Genomic DNA, 18677 nt, shown 5'->3' with positions numbered 1-18677 from the left:
AGAGAAATGCTGTAGGTTACAAAGATGCTCCGATTTGCTTGATTTTACATTAAATTTCAGTTTGTGAATACTGTGAAAATTGAAGTTTGATGTCCACAGTGCTTCGAGGAGAATATACATGTTGTTGCGTATAAAAAGTATCTAATATTTGATTTAAGTGCACTGATTCGTAAATAGATTTATGGAAGACTTACATTCAAATGACACCAACTATTGAGTCATTTGATATATTCTTTGATACAACAATGTTTTTGAGACTCACACAACACTTAGGTGGCCATTCCGAGTTTGGCGGTAACCTGACCACCACGTAGGGTGGTGGTGCAGACTGCCACATAACGAATAAGCTGATGAACCCAACGCAACACAGACAACTCACCTTCAGTACCGCCACCGCTGATGAGCAGCATTCGGTGGCGGTAGCTAACTTCAGGCTGGCGGGAACCAATGTCCCTGCCCACTATATTCTGAGCCACCAGACCGCCAGGTTATCCGGGGCAGCCTGGCCGCTATGAAAATCTTGGCAGAATCAGAAAGTACAAAAGGAGACACCCACCTCCAGGCACATAGATGCGTCTGTAGCTACCATGGCAAATGAACTGCTAGTCTTCCCAGCATTGTGTCTCGTCATACACCTTCAGGGCCAGTGACAACGACAAAGACGACAACCATAAGTACGCCTAGCACAGAGTGGAGGAAATGGCAGTGATGCACACCCACACATAACACACATTCCCGGCATGGACAGCGAAGGCCACACACACGCACACAAACGCACCATAATAGCACACACATCCACACACACGCCCACACAAAACCACAAAATACCTAAAAGCCAAGTACCCAATACACACTCAAAGCCAAGCAGATACGTCACAATCATACAGCACAACCCTCACCGACACCACCAACACAGTCAAACACATCCAAACACAACAACCCATAACCACATAACGGCAAATAGACCTCAACCACCTTGACGCAGGCATAGACAGGCACGTTGTGAAACACTACACATACACACACAAACAAACTGTATGTAGCAATGACACACAATCAATAGCAGCAAACACACATCCAAACAATGACACAGGTGACCCATCATGTACAACCAACATACAGGGAAATCCACAAATGCAGCACCATACACACGGACGCACACAACACCCCCATACAATCCCACAAGCAAGCAGTCAGACACATAACAACATGCACCTGGCACAAACCATCTACCCAGCGCATGCAACAACACAGACACAACCCATACACAGACCACACACACCCTTGCACACAGATGTCACACCACCATGTAGAAGGAAACCAGGACAAGCATCTCAACTTGCCATGCACAGCAATGTGGGCAGATGTATTTGTAACCAAGACAACAAAATAAACTATATACAAAATGTGCCAAATGGCAAGTCCAATGTTCAGATTACCAGGACACATTGTCCAGACATCATGGCCCCAACGTGACTCCTGACAGCAAATAGGCCTCCACGTTTTAGGGGCATCAATTGGTAACGCAGGCACCTCAGGGGTTTGGGGGTGGGGTGGCTTGGATTTGGAAGGGGCATGTCTCTGTTTGGGCTTAGAAGGGGGGACTTTGCCTCTGGGAGGGGTGGATTTTTTGCTGGTTGGAGGAGCAAGGGAAACACCAGAGGGAGCACCCGAGGAATGGGAGGTGGAAGGGCTTGGGAGGGGCGGGGGACACAACGTTTAGGAGTAACACGGGGTGGGAAGGGAGTAGGGAAGAGGTCAAGGGAGGAAAGGAAGTCTTTTTTAGGTACACAGTACGGTTCCATGAATGAGGGATGGGAGTGGAGGTAGAGGGAGTGCTCATGTGACGTGTTGGTGTGCTGTACGTGGATAAGGTGTATGCAATATGTGAATGTCTGTGGTGGGTGTATGTTGGATGGGTGAGTGGGTGTGTGCATATCTTGGGAGGAGGGGTTAGACATGCAGGGACAGAGAATGGAAGACATGTGAGTGAATGTTGGGGTGGTGTGTGCAAGTGAGGTGGGTGTGCTGCAGGCGGCAGAGAAGTTGGTCGTGGTGAGTGCAGATGTGGTGTGTGGGTGGGTGTCTGTGAGTCTGCTCTTGAGCTGATTGGGGGTATGACAAGAATGCTAGCAGGACCAGTGTGTGATGATGCACTGCTGGCAGGTGTGAGGGTTATTGTGACTGTAAAGGAGGCAGTGTGGGAAGTGTCTGTTGTTGTGTATGCAGATGTGTGTTGTGTGTGTGCACGCATGTGGGTTCATTTGTGGTGCTTATGTTTGTCTTTGCGCACCTTGTGTGTTGTAGTGGGTGTATGCTGTTCTGTAGGTGTGCCCTGGATGGGTGCTTGGGAGAGGGGCTGAGGATTGGGAACAGGTAGCTGGGGGGGGGGGGGGGGGGGCGAAAGATGAAGAGACAGTGGCTACCGTCAGTGAGGAGGCCAGAACCTGAAACGATCTCTGTAGGCCAGACAAGGCACTGTGAATGCCTTCCAGGTAGGCATTGGACTGCTGCATCTGGGATGCCAGTCCCTGGATGGCATTAACAATGGTTGTCTGCCCCACAGAGATGGACCTCATTGAGGGCAGCAGGGCTGACTGGGGCAGGGGCAGAAGTGCCTGCGTTGAAGGAGACACCCACCCTCCTGGGTGAGCAGGCATGGGCAACTGGGTGGGGAGCTATAGGGAGGGAGGTGCTGGTAATGGGGGTGGTGGGCAAAGATGGTGCTGGGGTGGTCCCAGATGGGTCCGCCACCGCCAGAGATCTGCCATCGGAGGAGGAATCAGAATCAGATGTGGTGGTAGCTCCAGTCTCCCCCGTGGTGCTCCCCTCGTCCTCCGTCCCATTGGTCCCCTTGGCTTTGCTGATGCCAGCCTTCTGGGTCCCATGGGCTGCAGCATCCCCACTCCGAGGTGCCCTTCCTCCTTCGCCAGATGAATAATAATGCACACATAGACAGAGGTGGAGAGAGAAGGAGGGTGGGAGAAAAAAAGGGAGGAAATGGTAATAACCCACACATCCACTTCACATACAAACAGTACATACATTTGCCCCTGTCGGGAAAACAAGAGACCATTTTGCAGTCATGCAGAGTCCTGCAAGCCATACTGAAACTTATAACCGATCACCTCATCCCTGCAGCCTAGACACCTGATTGAAAATTCCTACATGCCTGACAACTGACTGATCCAACAATTCAACGCATTAATATACCTCACCACATGTCAGTCATGACAGGATGAAACAAATCTGACTTCAAAGGAACTGTGCACACAAACTAAATGACAGGAATGTGTGGAGTACATTTGGTACAGAGGTCCATTGATGTTGCAATTGAAGCAATTCCAATGTTTACAAAACATACCTGTCATTACTCAAATACAGTGTCAATAAGAACAGCTTGTAATACTACAGTATACACAGAGATGGAGTATGCAGCCAGTGAAATGCCAGAACATTTGAGCAACCCATATATACAATAGAATGTGTGTTACAGTACCACCACGTCTGTTCCTGCATGGCTCTACACAGCTAACGTGTCACACTCCACCATGATTGGTGTGACAACCAGGACTGTATACTCCAGCGCCCATCGAACTCTGGGTAGGCCACCAGCAGTATGCGGGCCATTAGGGAGTCAGGGTCCGAAGGGCACCCCTTCCAGGTTGGGAGACCGTCCCCAGCTGGGCCTCTGCGGTCTTCCGGGCCCAGCATCCCAGGTCCTCCAACCGCTTCCTGCAGTGGGTGCTCCGCTGGCTATGGACCCCTAGGGTCCGCACTTCCTTGGCGATGGCTTTCCATAACCCTTTTTTCTGGTGGGCGCTGACCTGCTTGGGAAACATTCAGAAAATGGGGGACATGATGTACATGATACCAATACAGCTGCAACCTTTGGCGACACACAACATACACGGACTATGCACACTACCAATATACCATGCACATCATGTGCATGCAAAACCTTAAATCAGTCATTACTTGTCAATGTGCACACAGATTCATCATCAAACACCACCCGAAATGTGGGTCAAAGGACATTGTACTGACCTCTTGCCCTGGAGTCCCATACAGCCACTCATACAGGGGTAGAACTCCTTCCACCAGTTTCTCCAGCTCCTCAGCTGTGAAGGCTGGGGCCCTATCCCCTGCAGTGCGTGACATCGTAGCTCCAAGTTTCAGGACACAGCAGCACACAAAGTGGAGGTCTTCCTTGCCCGAATGCCAGGAGTAAAGTGAGCTTGCCCATACAAAATGGTGGTCACGACCGCAGTGGTCATGACCGTCAGCTCCACGGTGATCATCATTGGTCCCAGTTTCCCATAGACCTCAATGTTATCCAATGAGGAGTTGCACGGCGGTTCCGACCGCCTTTCGCCGTGACGACTGCCTCCAGCGGAATCGGGTCACTTCCATCTGTCCAATGCATGCAGGACAGGCGGATGCAATTTTAGTATGTTATGTGACTGTCTTGGGTCACACTGCATCATTACCTGCATATCGACACAAATTGATTCATTTAGGTTACATTTTGTGGTAATCACATATGTAGTGAGTGTTAGGTGACATCACCACACTTGTCACTACATATGTCTGTATTGACAATCCGTATTGTGGAACACATGGAAGATGTATGTTTACATGTCCTGTACACATCCTCTGGCTTGGAATGGAGTGTGGAGTAATGTGTCTTTCCACAACATGACAGCCAGCTTACATGGCCAATACTTTGTGATTGTTGTATGTCATACTCGGTGCACAACATTGAGAGAACTGCCCAGATTGCTGTTTGTCTCCATGCCTAGATACTACCAAAATGGAGCCATGAGGAATGCACCAGTTTACCGGCCACTAGTAGATCTTGAAACCATGGAAGAGCGCCACATCATCCTGACCTATCGACTGAATAGTGTGTCCATCATGGAACTGGTCATCCAGTTGGAGCTAGACCTCCTGCTGGCTTTGAGAAATCCCCATGCCATCCCCCCAACAGTCCAGGTGTTGGCAGTCCTGAATTTTCTGGCAAGTGGCTCTTTTCAGGTGACTGTGTGACTGGCTGCAGGGATGTCACAGCCAAAGCTGGGGCAGTCATTCTGTGTTTTTATTCAACTGCTGTTGATGTATGACTATGGAGTACATGCCTTACAACATTGCGCCTAATTCCATGTTATTTTCCTCTCCGATCACATGTCTGTTTGCAAACTGCTTACTGATTTGCCTGTTGGCATAGTTGACACTGGATGTTACTACAATATGGTTGTACTTACACACCTGCTGGAGATTCCAACTACATCAGCCACTTTGACATTATTGTGGTGCCGACATGTGTATATGATTGTTGCTTGTAAAGAGAATTTAAACAATGAAGACACATGCACAATGACTTGTGCAAATTGGTGTTTATTGAGTGCTTTACATCCCAAGCCAGAGGAGTGGGGACATGGTTTAGGTGAAGATTAGAGTGGGTGGTACTGCTGTTTGTTTCACAGGTCCTGTATCCATTTGCCTTGGGATGATGGAACTTGGCATTGGACCTCCAACAGGGTATAATAGTGGCACACAAGGGTGACAGTTCACGAGACAGATCACTTCCTGGTGGTGGGATTGGATTTGTCTTTGCCTCCGGTGCTGCAGGATATCTGGATGGCCGACTTTTTTTTATGGGAGGGTCCCTCAGCTGCAGGGGTAGGGGTGCTGGTGGCCTCCATTCCAGTAGCAGGTGATGATATAAAGGGCAGTAGTGTTGTCTGACTACTGGATGGGGCCTGCTGTTGGGTGGAGGATGTCCGCAGGATGTTGTTGAGTTCCTTGAACTCCCCTATCATGGAGACCATGGTGGCATTGGGTACCTGCCACTGCTGCATGGCCTCCTGGTGGTATCCCCCCTGCAGCCTTTGGGTCTCCTGCAAGGTGGTGAGTATCTGGCCCATCTTGTCCTGGGATTGCTGGTAGGATCCCAGGACTCTGGGGACGGCCTCCTGGCCAGTCGTGTCCTGTTTCTGCCTCATCCTTTGGCCAACGATTGCCCTCCCACTGGCCTTTGCCACCTGTGCCTGTGCCCCTGGTGCAGTGTGCCCCCTTCCAATGACACCAGGACCTTCATTGTCTTGGGATTGCACCGTTGACTCGTGCCCCTGTCCTGTGGGGCACACTGAAGTTTGAAGTGACCTTGGGACACAAGTGGGCTCTGCTGTGCAATGGATGCCATGGGGAGGTGGTTTCAGTTGTGGGCAGGGTGAAGCTGGTGGTGGTGGATTGACCACTCATGCCTGATGGGCCAGGTTCATCATCCATATCCAGATATCCAGGGGATTCCTCCACTATTAAACCTGCTTCCAGGCCTGGGCTTTCTGTCACTGGGATCCTCTGCTGTGTGGCAGTACTTGGGAGACCTGTGGAATGAGAGGTATTGTGTCACATGATGGTATTGTACAGGTGATACATGTAGTTGTATGCCATCATTGACTGGATTTAGAGGGCAGTAATGGCATTGACAGTTACTAGGCTACTGCTTGTGTTTCAATCAGTGGAATGTTGCAACGGTCCTATTTTGGGGAAGTTTGTATTTGTCTTGCTACTGTCATTGCTATGTACTGATGTGGATTCCAATTACTTGTTGGTGAAGGGGACTGACATGGTTTAACGTGCAAGTGCAGAGATGTGAAGTGGATGTAGTAGTCATGCAAGGGTAGAGATTGTTGCATTGTGGTAGTTGTACTACTGCAGTGTGGGGTATCCATGCACTAGGTGTGCCTGTGAGGGAATGGTGTTAGTAGGGAGCTGTGGCATGCAAGGGTGGGTATTCGGTCCATGGTGGGTTTGTGCACGTTAGGGTGGTGTGAGGGGGTGAGAGGGTGGTGGGGGTACATGCTGTGCATGGGTACATGTTGGCCGGGGAGTGTAGTTGACTTACCAGTGTCCAGTCCACTAGCTATTCCCGTCAGCCCCTCTGGGTTTAGGATTGCCAGGACCTTCTCTTCCCACAATGATAATTCTGGGGTAGGTGGTGGGGGCCCACCACCAGTTCTCATGACGGCGACTTGGTGCCTGGAAGCCATGGCCCATACCTTCCCCCATAGGTCATTCCACCTCATCCTAATGTCCTCCCTTGTGCATGGATGGTTCCCCACAATGTTCACCCTGACGACGATCCTCTGCCATAAGTCATTTTTCCGGGCTATTGATGTCTGCTGGACTTGTGCTCCAGACAGTTGCGGCTCCACTCTGACGATTTCATCTACCGTGACCCTCTGCTCCTCGTCTGTGAATCGTGGGATTTGTTTTGTGATGCCATGGTGGTTGTGTTGTGGGTGGTGGGTTGTGTGTTGTGCAGGGATGCTGGGTGTGCTGTTTGTTGGTGTGAGTTTGGATGATAGGATGGTCATGTGGTTTGTGGTGTTTGTGTGCAGTGGTGATATGCGTGTTGTGTTTCTCTTGATTTTATGTGTTGTGTGATGCGTGTTCAGTTTGATGGTGCCTATAATATCTAGGTGCAGTACCTTCTTTCAGTGTGGTCTTGCCTCGCTCTGTCAAAGTTTCTGGTTGCAAAGGGTTCAGTTCTGGGTATGTGTGGGGGGATGTTTTGTCGTGCTGTGGTCAGGTGTGTGTATGTGTATCAGGTGTGGGGTATTGGTATAGTCCAATGTGGTGCAGTGTTCTGGTGGAGGTGCTTTTTTCCCGCAGCAGTTCAGGCTGTCAATGGAATGGTGCGTGCTAGGACCACGGTGCTGATTTGTGATTAATGATTTGGCGGGCTGGATGTTCTTGCATGGCGATGCTGGTGGTGCAGGTGCCTCCTTCACGCCGTTGTTTAGGCAGACGGTGTGTTTTCTTTTGGTAATTTTTGGCAGTGTTGTGTTGGTGACTCGTAATACAGCAGTCTTCAGACCGCCATCACTGGCGGTCTTTCGGCACACGCTTACACGGTGGTCTTCGGAAAAGACCGCCAAAGTCAGAATGACCACCTTAATTGTCAAGTACTCTTTAAATGGGCCCAATGAGGGGCACAGTGCAAGAAAAGGTGAGGCTACAATTTTGGTGGGCAAGTTCTTCCTCACCTCTTCAACAAATTTCAACACACTTTATGCTAACCAGCCCAGCTGGCAGAGAAAGCATGACAATGAGAAAACTAAAAACAATTTCAGAACTTACACCTTTTTTGTTTGTCCTGTGAAGTGATCAGTGTCTTCTAGCTTAGTGTCAATGAGAGAGCCAACTTTTTTGTAGATAATGAAGTTATTTTCTGTTGTAAGGTTACTTGCCTTGAATAAATCTTAGTTTAATCATTGGCTGATTACAGAACAAAATTTGCACTGTGATCAATGACAGTGTATTAGGTTGAGCATGGTCTTCTGAAGCAAAACCACAGAAAATGCACCTGATGTTTGGTAACGAGACATACATGTTTCACTCCTACCATAAACGGTGGACTTGCAGCCCAACACAGGTGGATACAACTGTGCAAGACATGGGACGACTTGCCAGCTTTATAATTTATTAATTCTGAAACTGGTGGGCCATTTTAGAGCGTCAGCTCAATAGTAATATGATAAAATAGAACATGCAGCTTGTGTTGGAGCCGTGCATACTTCTAATGGACGTTTTTTCTATTGTTCTACCAGTCTGAAAGCAGGAACAAAAAGAAAACCTTCATTTCAGGTAAGAATCTTCTGAGAACGTTTGTCTTACTGCTATTAGTATGGTTTAGTCAGTTGGTGATGTTCTCATCCTTTTTTCAACTCAGGGTGCTCTTGGCAAGCCATTTTGTGAACTGAGCATCAAGTATTGCTATTTTGAATAGACAGGCTGCAGTTCAGATGAAAAGTCCAGGAGGGAGGCAAAATAACTGGCTTTGTGTTGAGTGTATATTTTTAACTTTATGACCACCTTCTGCCTGGCTTGACAGCAGCTGTATTGCAATAGGATGTGAGACTTCCGTAGTACTGTATATCCAGTGAGGACATTGCAGCTACCATTAAAGTTAAGAATGTTGTGTGATTGCAAAGTGGACTCAGTTGGCATTCAGCTGAAGAACTGAAGGCACACCTAAGGCTGGGCCATGTGGGCAAGAATGGGACATGGACGCACCACTATCCTGTGCAGATAAGCAAACTTTGCCAAAAAGTTACATTTATTCTGTTAGGACCTCATGTAGCTACTTATGCTCTTGCAGGGAGTCAAATGAATACTATATCCTTATTCAAATATACTATAGATGCCTTTTGCCTCCTTCACTAGAAAGAGCTGTACTTGAATTGACTGAAGCAGCCCTACAGAGGATAGTGATCCTGTTTTGATCTCAGCAATTGCAAGCAAATTTAAGTTTCTCAGCATTCTGTGGCTTATAGATTGGTGGTTTGGTGGCTGTAATGTTCAGTAAAATTGGCAATTGACATTTGTCACACCCTTACCTGTCCTTTGTTTGAAACTTAATTTGCCCAATGTTCTCCTACACCTAATGAAACCATTGCTGTAGTAATTATTTACTGTCCTCTCTGATACAATGCTAACTTTGTTGGTGAACTTGCAAATACACATGAATCCAAAACCATAATTGTTACTGGTTCTAGGATACTTTAATTCCTGGAATGAATTAGATGACAACTGAGAAGGAAAGACACTTGTTGATTCCATGGTGACAATCTGTCTGCTGTAAAAAGTTATTGAGCTGCCTGCAAACGTGACCATGCACTTGGATTAGCATTGCCGCCTGGACACCTATTTGAGGAGGTATTCCTCTGCCTATTTGTTGGGATGGGAATGTCCCCTGCATGGGTTTGTCAGCATGGACCCAATTGCACGTATCCATGGTATTTTTGAGTTTTAGTGCTCATTATGTGCAACAGTCATGCATACACACTGAGGTTGTATGTGTAAAGCGACCAAGGACCAGGGTGGGACTCTGTGCTTTGGAGGAGGCACACCAAATGTGACTTCCTCTTTATATGGGACTACTCTCAATTACTGGCTCACACACTCTTAGCAGTGGTGGCAGAATTATTTTTCTGAATCTGACCTTGCTTTCGAAAGTTCACTAGAGTGCAATGAGTGGAATGACATACTCACTGTTTGTTCTGTTTGCAAGGGATATCTGATGACTGGTATTACTAATCTCTATGGCATATTTGCAAGGAGGATCGGGTGGCTGCTGTTATAAATGTGCATGGCATGTGAGTCTGTGGTCATGAGACTGTGGCATCCATTTTGGATTGTCCACGATAAAGCACGCCATAAGTCTGAGGCTGGGCAACAGCCTCCCAGTAGAGCAAAGTTTCTTTGCTGACATTGCGGAAGCTTCTGTGAAACACCAGACACTAAGCTGTTTGAGGATGGCGGCAGGGCTTACTATAAAAATGTAGCAGCAGCCTTTCAGCAGCATCCTGCATGATTTGTGCTTCCTGAGCTTTCCCATTAGGAGAGAAGGAGGGTGTGGGAAGGTGGAAGTAGCTGTCACCTTTGTAAATGCAACATGAACATTTGCAAGGGCTGCCCTTTGTCTCTCTTTCTCTGAGGTGCTCATCCAAAAGGCTGATAGCTGTCAGATGTGAGGACTTTACTTACTGTACTCTTGTTTTGAATGCTGTCCCGGGAGACATCACTCCTCACTCCTTGCTGTGGGGCCATCACCTAAAGACAAAGACTGCACCTGCTGTAGAGAAGAGAGTTGAAAAAACTGAGTGAACCATCTCAAACCTGTGCTAGAACAGTGACAGTGAAATCAACATCCTCTGTCTGGAAAAGGACTATAAGAGAAAGATTGAAACCTTTATGGTTCCAGGACTTCTCACTAACTGAAGAGGTGACACTCCGCAGAGCGTCAAGGAACCTCTTAAGATCCAGAGATGGTGTTGCTTACAGCCATTCCCCCAGAGTTTAAGGGACATCACCTGAACGCCTGATAGTGCTTTTTGTAGGGACGTTGTTGGTCTTCTTTAGAAAGCAGTTTACCTTTCATGCTAAGACAGGGAAGTGGAGGTCATCCCTGCAGGAGGAGAAGCGCAGGCATGTTGTCCTGGAAGAGGGAACAGTCCAAAAGGGCAGACTGGCTTGAGGGATGTTGCAGGAGCTGACTAGCATGCTGGAGTGTTGGGCCACAACCTCCATGTGAACCTGCTGTCCTGCACTGAAGAAGAGAAACAGAACTGCATTTCAGCTGCATTCCAAGTGCTGTACCCCTACAGTCTGTGATGTGTGCTGGCACATCCCATGACCTTTGACCCACTCAGACCCCTGAATCTCTCTGCCATCTGCTGCTCTACTAACAGCACCAGGAGAGAAGGCAGGGCCACATTTATTCATCATATCCAACGAAACTTGTGTTGGAGGAAGTAAGAGCTAACTGAATAATGGCACATGAAAAATCAGGGCTTAGAACTGGGGCTTAGGGCCTAAGTTCTAACTGCTAAGACACTGGGCACGGTTGAGAGACTGATCTGCAGGTTGTAGACACAGTAACCTGCTTGCACTTCCCACTGTGAGCCTGCACCTGTAATTTGCCTTCATAGATTGCTATTGCCTTTTCTGTAGCACCTCAGAACCCTATGTTCCTTTGCTTACTCTATTTGTGTTGTACTATGTAGCTGGTGCAATAAAGTATTTTTTATTTTTTATAAAGCTCAAATGCTTTCTATTATTGCATTCTGTCCTCTACGCCATGTGTCTAGACCAGTTATGGGAAATTTGTTTGAATAAGGGGTTAGAGGACTCCAAATGCACGTTTAGGGAAATTCTTGTGACATTACTAAGAGCCAGACAGAAAAACTGAATAATGGGAAGAAAGCTGCTGATGGAGTTTGTGTGGGATACTATGGAAATGATCCAAGAAGACAACACTGTTATCAGGCTATCACAACCCACACACTACAGGTTCTCCATAGAAATATGCCTACAGTATTCCCAAGGTTGCTTTCTGTATTTTCCCCAAAACAACCCTTTTGCTTGACCTCAAGGGTGAACCTGTCACCAGTTCCAGGAATCATCCTCCTGGGTTGGTTAAGTCTAGCTGAGGCCCTCATGCTACAGTTGATCCTTTAGAAAGCTAAAAAAGAGGAAAATAAAATTGGTAGTGCGAGAGGAACAAGCTGAGATTAATTGATCAGAACAAGAGGAATGAAGAAGGGAAAATTGGAGGAATGTGCCCTAAAAGAGAGAAAAGGTAAAGAGTGAGGCAGGAGAGGGAAAGGGAAAGACAGGATAAGGAGACAGAAAGACAAGAAAAAGAGAATTGGAGAAAGAGCTACTGATAGACTTAGAAAAGAAGAACCGCTGGATTGCAGTATAGAAACTACAGCCACTTTAATAAGTTGCTTGCCCATAGTAGGAACAACAGTCATTGAGAGATTGGAAGCTGATCAAATTAAATAAGAGTGAGTGAACGAAGCACTTATCAGATGAGTTGGGCTGAAGCTACCGTAGTATCTTCAGATATTCTATGAGAACCCTAGATGTATGAGATGTTGTTTGATTGGGATGAGTCGGTGAGAGGAATATTGTTAAAGGATATTCATTCTTCTAACCAGTTAATGGCATAGACTGACTCAAAAAGGAATGCTCCACCCCACTCAGGCAATACTTGTCTGATTTAACATAAGGCGAATCAGTGAAACTTACAGTGTTGACTGACAAGTGGTTAGATACCTATACTTGAGCAGTATAGTCTCAGGACCACCGAGGAGAAGAACTCCCAACTGGCTGGTTCTGTTGTGCAGCCATTTTCGTTATAGGTCCATGCACATTATTTTAACATACTAGGCCTGCCGCTGCGCACATAAACCTAGACATATTTTATTATTATTCTTACAATAGCCACTTTTACGGTCTTGTTTTATTTCACTCTATCTAGCTATTTTTGCCTAGGCCAGCACTGCGTTCTCAAACAAGACATTCTTGCTCACTCTGTGCGCTTTTCAAGGCTGTAGTAAGATAGGTTGCCGATGAACGTGGTACAAGTTTTGGCTCTGACATTCGTAAAAAAACACACATCCTCACATAGGGACATTTTCTCAGAACATCAGTTGTTTTATTATAAGAACACTTCCTTGTCCCTTACACGTTAGAGGGAGAATCCAGCATTGTCCTATGTAACCGATATTTACCTCACGGACGATAAATTGCTGCAACATTTAAGGCGGGTAGCCCACATTGTTGTGGGATTTGCTGAATTTGGCTACAAATTCAACTTTAAAAAAACAAAAATACCCTTCCTCAGCGTCCTGTTTTGGGGATATGAGCTATTGAGTGAAGGAAAGAGCCTAGCGCCAAAATCCTTAGAAAAATGTGCTCAGTTACAACCTCCAAACACAATTAAAAAACTCCAATCTCTATTGGCTTTCCTAAATTTTGGCAGAACATACTTTCCTGATTATGTAACATGCATAAAACCTTTATATGACTGAATACGTCATGACTTTTCAAGTACATTTTGGACAGTCGAACACACACGCATTCTCAGAGACCAGTAGACAGATATGCTTGCAGCACAACATTTACACACAAGGGACAATAAAACACCCTTGGTCATCAGAGTAATTGCTGGTGCCATCGGTTTCACCTATGTAACTTTTAATGACGGTGAGACAGTCACGATTGCATACAAATCACACAATGCTTTGCTCCCACTGAGAAAATTCTCACTGCTGTACAGATTGCTGTCATTAAAGAAAGACCTCTAGCTCAGGGCAAACGCATTAACGCCGTCTGCCCAATCCCAGCCCTTGAGGCTGTCACTAAAGCCAGCGTTCCAAACGCTAAAGCATTACATCCATGTTGGATGCAATGGGCCACAACTGTGACAGCCAGTGATGTAGACTACATTTTTGACCCAAAATTACAAACTCAAGAATTTTTGCAATATGAATTAGAATACCCAGTTCCTGCAAACACACTGCCTATTGACCAGTATCAAAGAGTCATGTACACTGATGGCTCTGCACAACCTGCAATTGGCACAAAGCATCCATACTCCGCTGCTTACGCAGTCGTAAGTGGCTAAATGGAGGATAATAAATTTTGTCCCCAACATACATTCACGCAAACCCTAGGGGATTGCACAGCTAGCAGAGCTAAAGGCTCTGGTGATGGCACTAGATCATATGGATCCTGCACAGCTGACGCTGATTGTTTGTGATTCTTACTATTGTGTCCAGTCCTTCAATGAATACATGCATTACTGGCGTCAGAATGGGTTCAGAGACTCTAAAGATAACACCATTAAACACAGACTTCTGTGGGAGAAAGTAGCGAATCTAAAGGACACGCTGCCAAACGTCCATGTTGTGCATACACTTGGACACCAGCGTGTTGGAATACACGTTGCTGGAAATACACTGGCTGATGAAGCCGCAAAGTCAGAGGTTGCTACGGCCAGTGTTGCTGCAGTAACTCGCTTAGCTGCAAAACTGGATGAAGACATATGGGCTGCCGTGAAAGCTTCTGCTGATGGTACGCCCTATCCAAAAGCATTTCCTGCTAAATATTCCTACTGCATGGGAGGCTGCCTAAACGCTGAGGCTAAGATACAAGACGTAGAGTTTTGAGAAACTCCCAATAAAGATCTAAGACCAGAGTTGATTAAAGCAGCGTATGGGGGGCAGCATCTGCCCATGCTGGCGTGGCGGCTACAATATCATTGTTACAGGCCCGTTTTTAGTGGCCAGGCGTATACAAAGAGGCCAAGCAGTATGTCCTTTGTTGTGACATCTGCCAACAAATTAAAGTTTCCACTGCCAAGCGCACACCGCAGACACCCCTCCTAATTTCCATCAAACCTTTACAATGTGTGTACTTGGACCATTGCGGTCCCCTAACACCGGACAGTGCATACAAATACATCTTAGTCACTGTTGACTCTTGCTCCAGATTTCTATGGGTGTAGCCACAATGCTCAGTTGACGCTTGGACTGTTATTAAAGATTTGCGAGTCTTTATCAGTACAATTGCAGTTGCAGCTTTCCACTTGGACCAGGGCCCTGCTTTCGCCTCAAGGACATTCAGAGATGCCATGCCTTCGTTCGGGGTCTAACTCCAGTACTCGTCTCCATTTCATCCTGAGGGAAATAGTGTTGTGAAGTGATTAAACCGTGATTTAAAGCAATCCTTAACAGCCAGAGTCTTAGGTATGGGTCGTAGTTGGTTTAACCACCTGTATGGAGTCCAGAGAGCACTTAATAATCTGCCTAGAAGGTCCCTGGGGGGTCGTACTTCATATGAGTGCCTTTTCGGAATTTAAGTGTATGTTCTAGATCTTCATGGTCCTGGCGTAGAGGTGGCAGAAACACCCCTTGACATAAATGAACATGTCAATGTCTTACAGGATTTGCAACAGTTCCGTGACGAGGAATTAAGGATGGACCTGTAACGCCTACAGGTTGGATTCCAAAAGTTGGGGATCTAGTATGTGAAAAGGTTGCTGTAAAAAAGGAATTTAACCCTTCCTATCGTGCACCAGTCCCAGTTTTGGGAACACACGGTAGCAAAACTATCATTCTACCACTGTTGGCAGGTGGCAAAGAAAATCGCTTTGTCTCTATTGACAATGTCAAACTACACCTGCACAGTCGACCAAAAGGAACAGCCAGTAGTTCCCAAATCCCTCTCACTACTGGTCAAGAAGTTCCTCTACAAGTTGTAAGCAGCAACACTGACACCTCTCCTGCACTGTCCGATATACTTCTATGGGGTCAATTATGTTTTTTTACCCAACCCTGTGTGTGGACACCATGTGGATTGCGGTAGGGTTGGGTAAAAAAACATAATTGACCACATAGAAGTATATCGGACAGTGCAGGAAACCCCAGGAAGTAATTGATCTGGGCTTAGCACTTGCTCACACCACAACCATTGCTAGAAAGTGGATTACACCTTTAAGCTTGTTGTGTACCACTACCCCCAAAGGAGGAGATTTAATTGGGACAATTTCCAGAATGTATTGTTGATTATATCTGTTGTTTGTGTATTTTGTATTTGATATGATAGAAATGTTTTTTCTGTGTTCTTTGTGAGTTTCATTTGTTTTATGTAATAGGGACAATATGTCTCATTGGTGATTCTCTTTGCCCTATGTGATTGGATAAAATTTAATTTGATAAAGAAATAATTTTTCAAAGAAAGTATTCAGTATTTTGCTTGTTAGAAAATATTAGTAATTCATCCCAGCCTTATAACCAATGTTTAATGTATATACGTTTCCTTACCCAGGTCAGGTAGGGTTTTTGGGTAAACCTCTTTTTTTTTGCTCGCTCTGGATACTTTGCCAACATCAACGATAACGTTTCGGACTCATTCGCCTCTTCGACACCTGAACTGTCAAAAACATGTAAGCTGATGAACTGGCTTAAAACCACTTACTTTATTCTTCCATGGAGCTATCTGTGGCTTTCCTTGACTGTACTAGCCTTCCTACTTTGGATTGGGTTTGTCATAACGTTCTTTTTATTAATACATGGTCATTTTCTTCCTGAAAAATCAACCGTTGAACTGGTGGATGAGGTCCTAAAACCAAATTTTTCTTCTCACAAGGTCCGCAGAGACTTGTCTTTTGTGAACACATTTCTGCCATATAAATTGTTTGGGATAAAGTAACATTTGCTATATATGGCCCCACAGAGCTCATTCAAATACCATATGTGTTTAAACTTTCAATGAATGATATAATAAAACCCGGAGTTGTTTCTGATGATTGGAATGTGAAAACAGTTGATTCTGGCCCTCATTCTGACCCTGGCGGTCGGCAGAGAGACGGCGGTCGGACCGCGAACAGACCGGCGGTATTAAAAATGGCATTCTGACCGCGGCGGTCCCCGCCGCGACCGACCGCTACTTCTCCACTCTGACCGCCACGGCGGTCATGACCGCGGGGCTGGAGTTTGCGCACTCCGGCCCGGCGGTCGTCCCAAGACCGCCAAGGGTATTATGACCCTGCCTACCGCCGCGGTTTCTTGCGGGCGGGAACCGCCGTGCGAACCATGGCGGTAAGCACTATCGGGGCCAGGGAATTCCTTCCCTGGCACTGATAGGGGTCTCCCCCACCCCCCACTACCCACCCGAGTCCTCCCCCCACACCCTCCACCCCCCTGCCACCCCCCAGAGGTGGTACGAACCCCCTCCCCACCCCCACCCCGACATGCACATACATGTACCCCGACATGCACACACCCCCAACATGCACATATACACACCCCCCTACACACACATACACAACGGGGACACATACCCGCACACATACATGCAGACACGCGCACCTGCCGAACAGCACACATTACCCATAGACACAGCAGCACCCCCCGCCCGCATACACGCACTCACACACCCCCTCTACACACTCACACGCACACCCCCATGCACGCCCACATCACACAACACCCCCCCACCCCCTCCCCTCACGGACGATCAACTTACCTTGTGCGTTGGTCCTCCGGGAGGCGACGGGAGCCATGGGGAGGTGACCGCCAACAGAAGACCGCCAACAGAAGACCGCCACACAGAAATGTGGGTCGTAATTCTGTGGGCGGTGTTCTGCTGGCGTGGCGGTGGAGGTTGACCAGTCTCCACTTTCCCGCCGACCGCCAGTGTGGCTGCTGGCGGTTTTCCGGCGGAACGCTCCCAGCGGTCAGAATGCGCACAGCGGCACACCGCCGCGGTCGGCGGTCTTCACCGCGGCGGTAACTCAGCGGTCTTGCGAAAAGACCGCCAAGGTCAGAATGAGGGCCTCTATGATGACTGAATTGCAGTATTATACTGTCTTTGAAAACTAAGATGTTTATCAATCTAAAGAGAATTATGGTGATATATTTTGCTACAATTATTATGGGCACCATTTCATCCACAGAGCAAGTACCCAAAAGACTGTTTTTAATTACACACAATGGGAGCATTGTTGAACTCCACTACAATGGAGTTCTAAAACATATTCTGGAAAGTTTACATATTTTTCTGGGCACGATGTTAAAAATGCTGAGTCATATTATTTTAAATTACCACCTATGGTAAACGTACGCATACTATTGACAAATACGAAATTTATTATTTGGATTCCTTTGTTTCCCGGTTGACTACAGAAGGCTATGAATATTGGCTGAAGTCGATTGGCTTAAAAAGTGTGTGGGGAACTAGACATTGGCAAATACGGGGGAAGGAAGCTTTGTTTGGAGCATGCCTGATACCTGTTCAAATGATATTTTTAAATGAAACTCCAACAAACAAGTTGTTTAGGCTCAGCAAAGATTAAGGAATTGAACATGGCCAGTATTCCTACACCTAATTTTTTGTTATAAATGGCAAAAATATATAAATGCAACTGAAGATCATTTCGGTGAATGGGTCCAGAACGGCACGTTTAATGCTTCACTGTAACGTGCTGGCGGGTGGTTATTGTGGCCAATAGATACCAATGGGTGTCATAAACATTTTATAAACTCCACAGGGTGTTTAGAACTAGCAGGCCGGACCCTCGCTATATATCATCCGAACATGCGGGTATAGTAACAACATACAGTGTAGGGAAACTATGCCGGCAATGGTTAAAGAGTTCCTCACTAGATGCGGTTAGAGAACGCCTCAGTCTCCTGTCTAATAACACCGACTTACAGGACTTCCTGTTAGGCCCGAGAAAACAACACAGAAAGCGCTTCTTATATGAAGTATATAATGAAATTTGGAAGCTTTACCAACAGGAAGCCGCTGCC

The 18677-nt window shown here is 46.6% G+C and overlaps 1 protein-coding gene across 1 annotated transcript in view; it reads left to right on the top strand.

The window, feature by feature from the left end:
* Positions 1-18677, top strand: part of LOC138302000 (protein FAM107B-like) — a 106620-nt gene that overhangs the window by 50325 nt on the left and 37618 nt on the right. The window contains exon 2 of the mRNA XM_069242428.1: positions 8619-8655. Coding sequence (XP_069098529.1) covers positions 8619-8655 — 37 coding nt within the window. The remainder of the gene's footprint in view (positions 1-8618; positions 8656-18677) is intronic.

The sequence above is a fragment of the Pleurodeles waltl genome, chromosome 6 (genome assembly GCF_031143425.1).
Source record: "Pleurodeles waltl isolate 20211129_DDA chromosome 6, aPleWal1.hap1.20221129, whole genome shotgun sequence".
In the NCBI taxonomy this organism is placed as follows: Eukaryota; Metazoa; Chordata; class Amphibia; order Caudata; family Salamandridae; genus Pleurodeles; species Pleurodeles waltl.
This window is presented reverse-complemented; position numbering and strand designations above follow the sequence as displayed.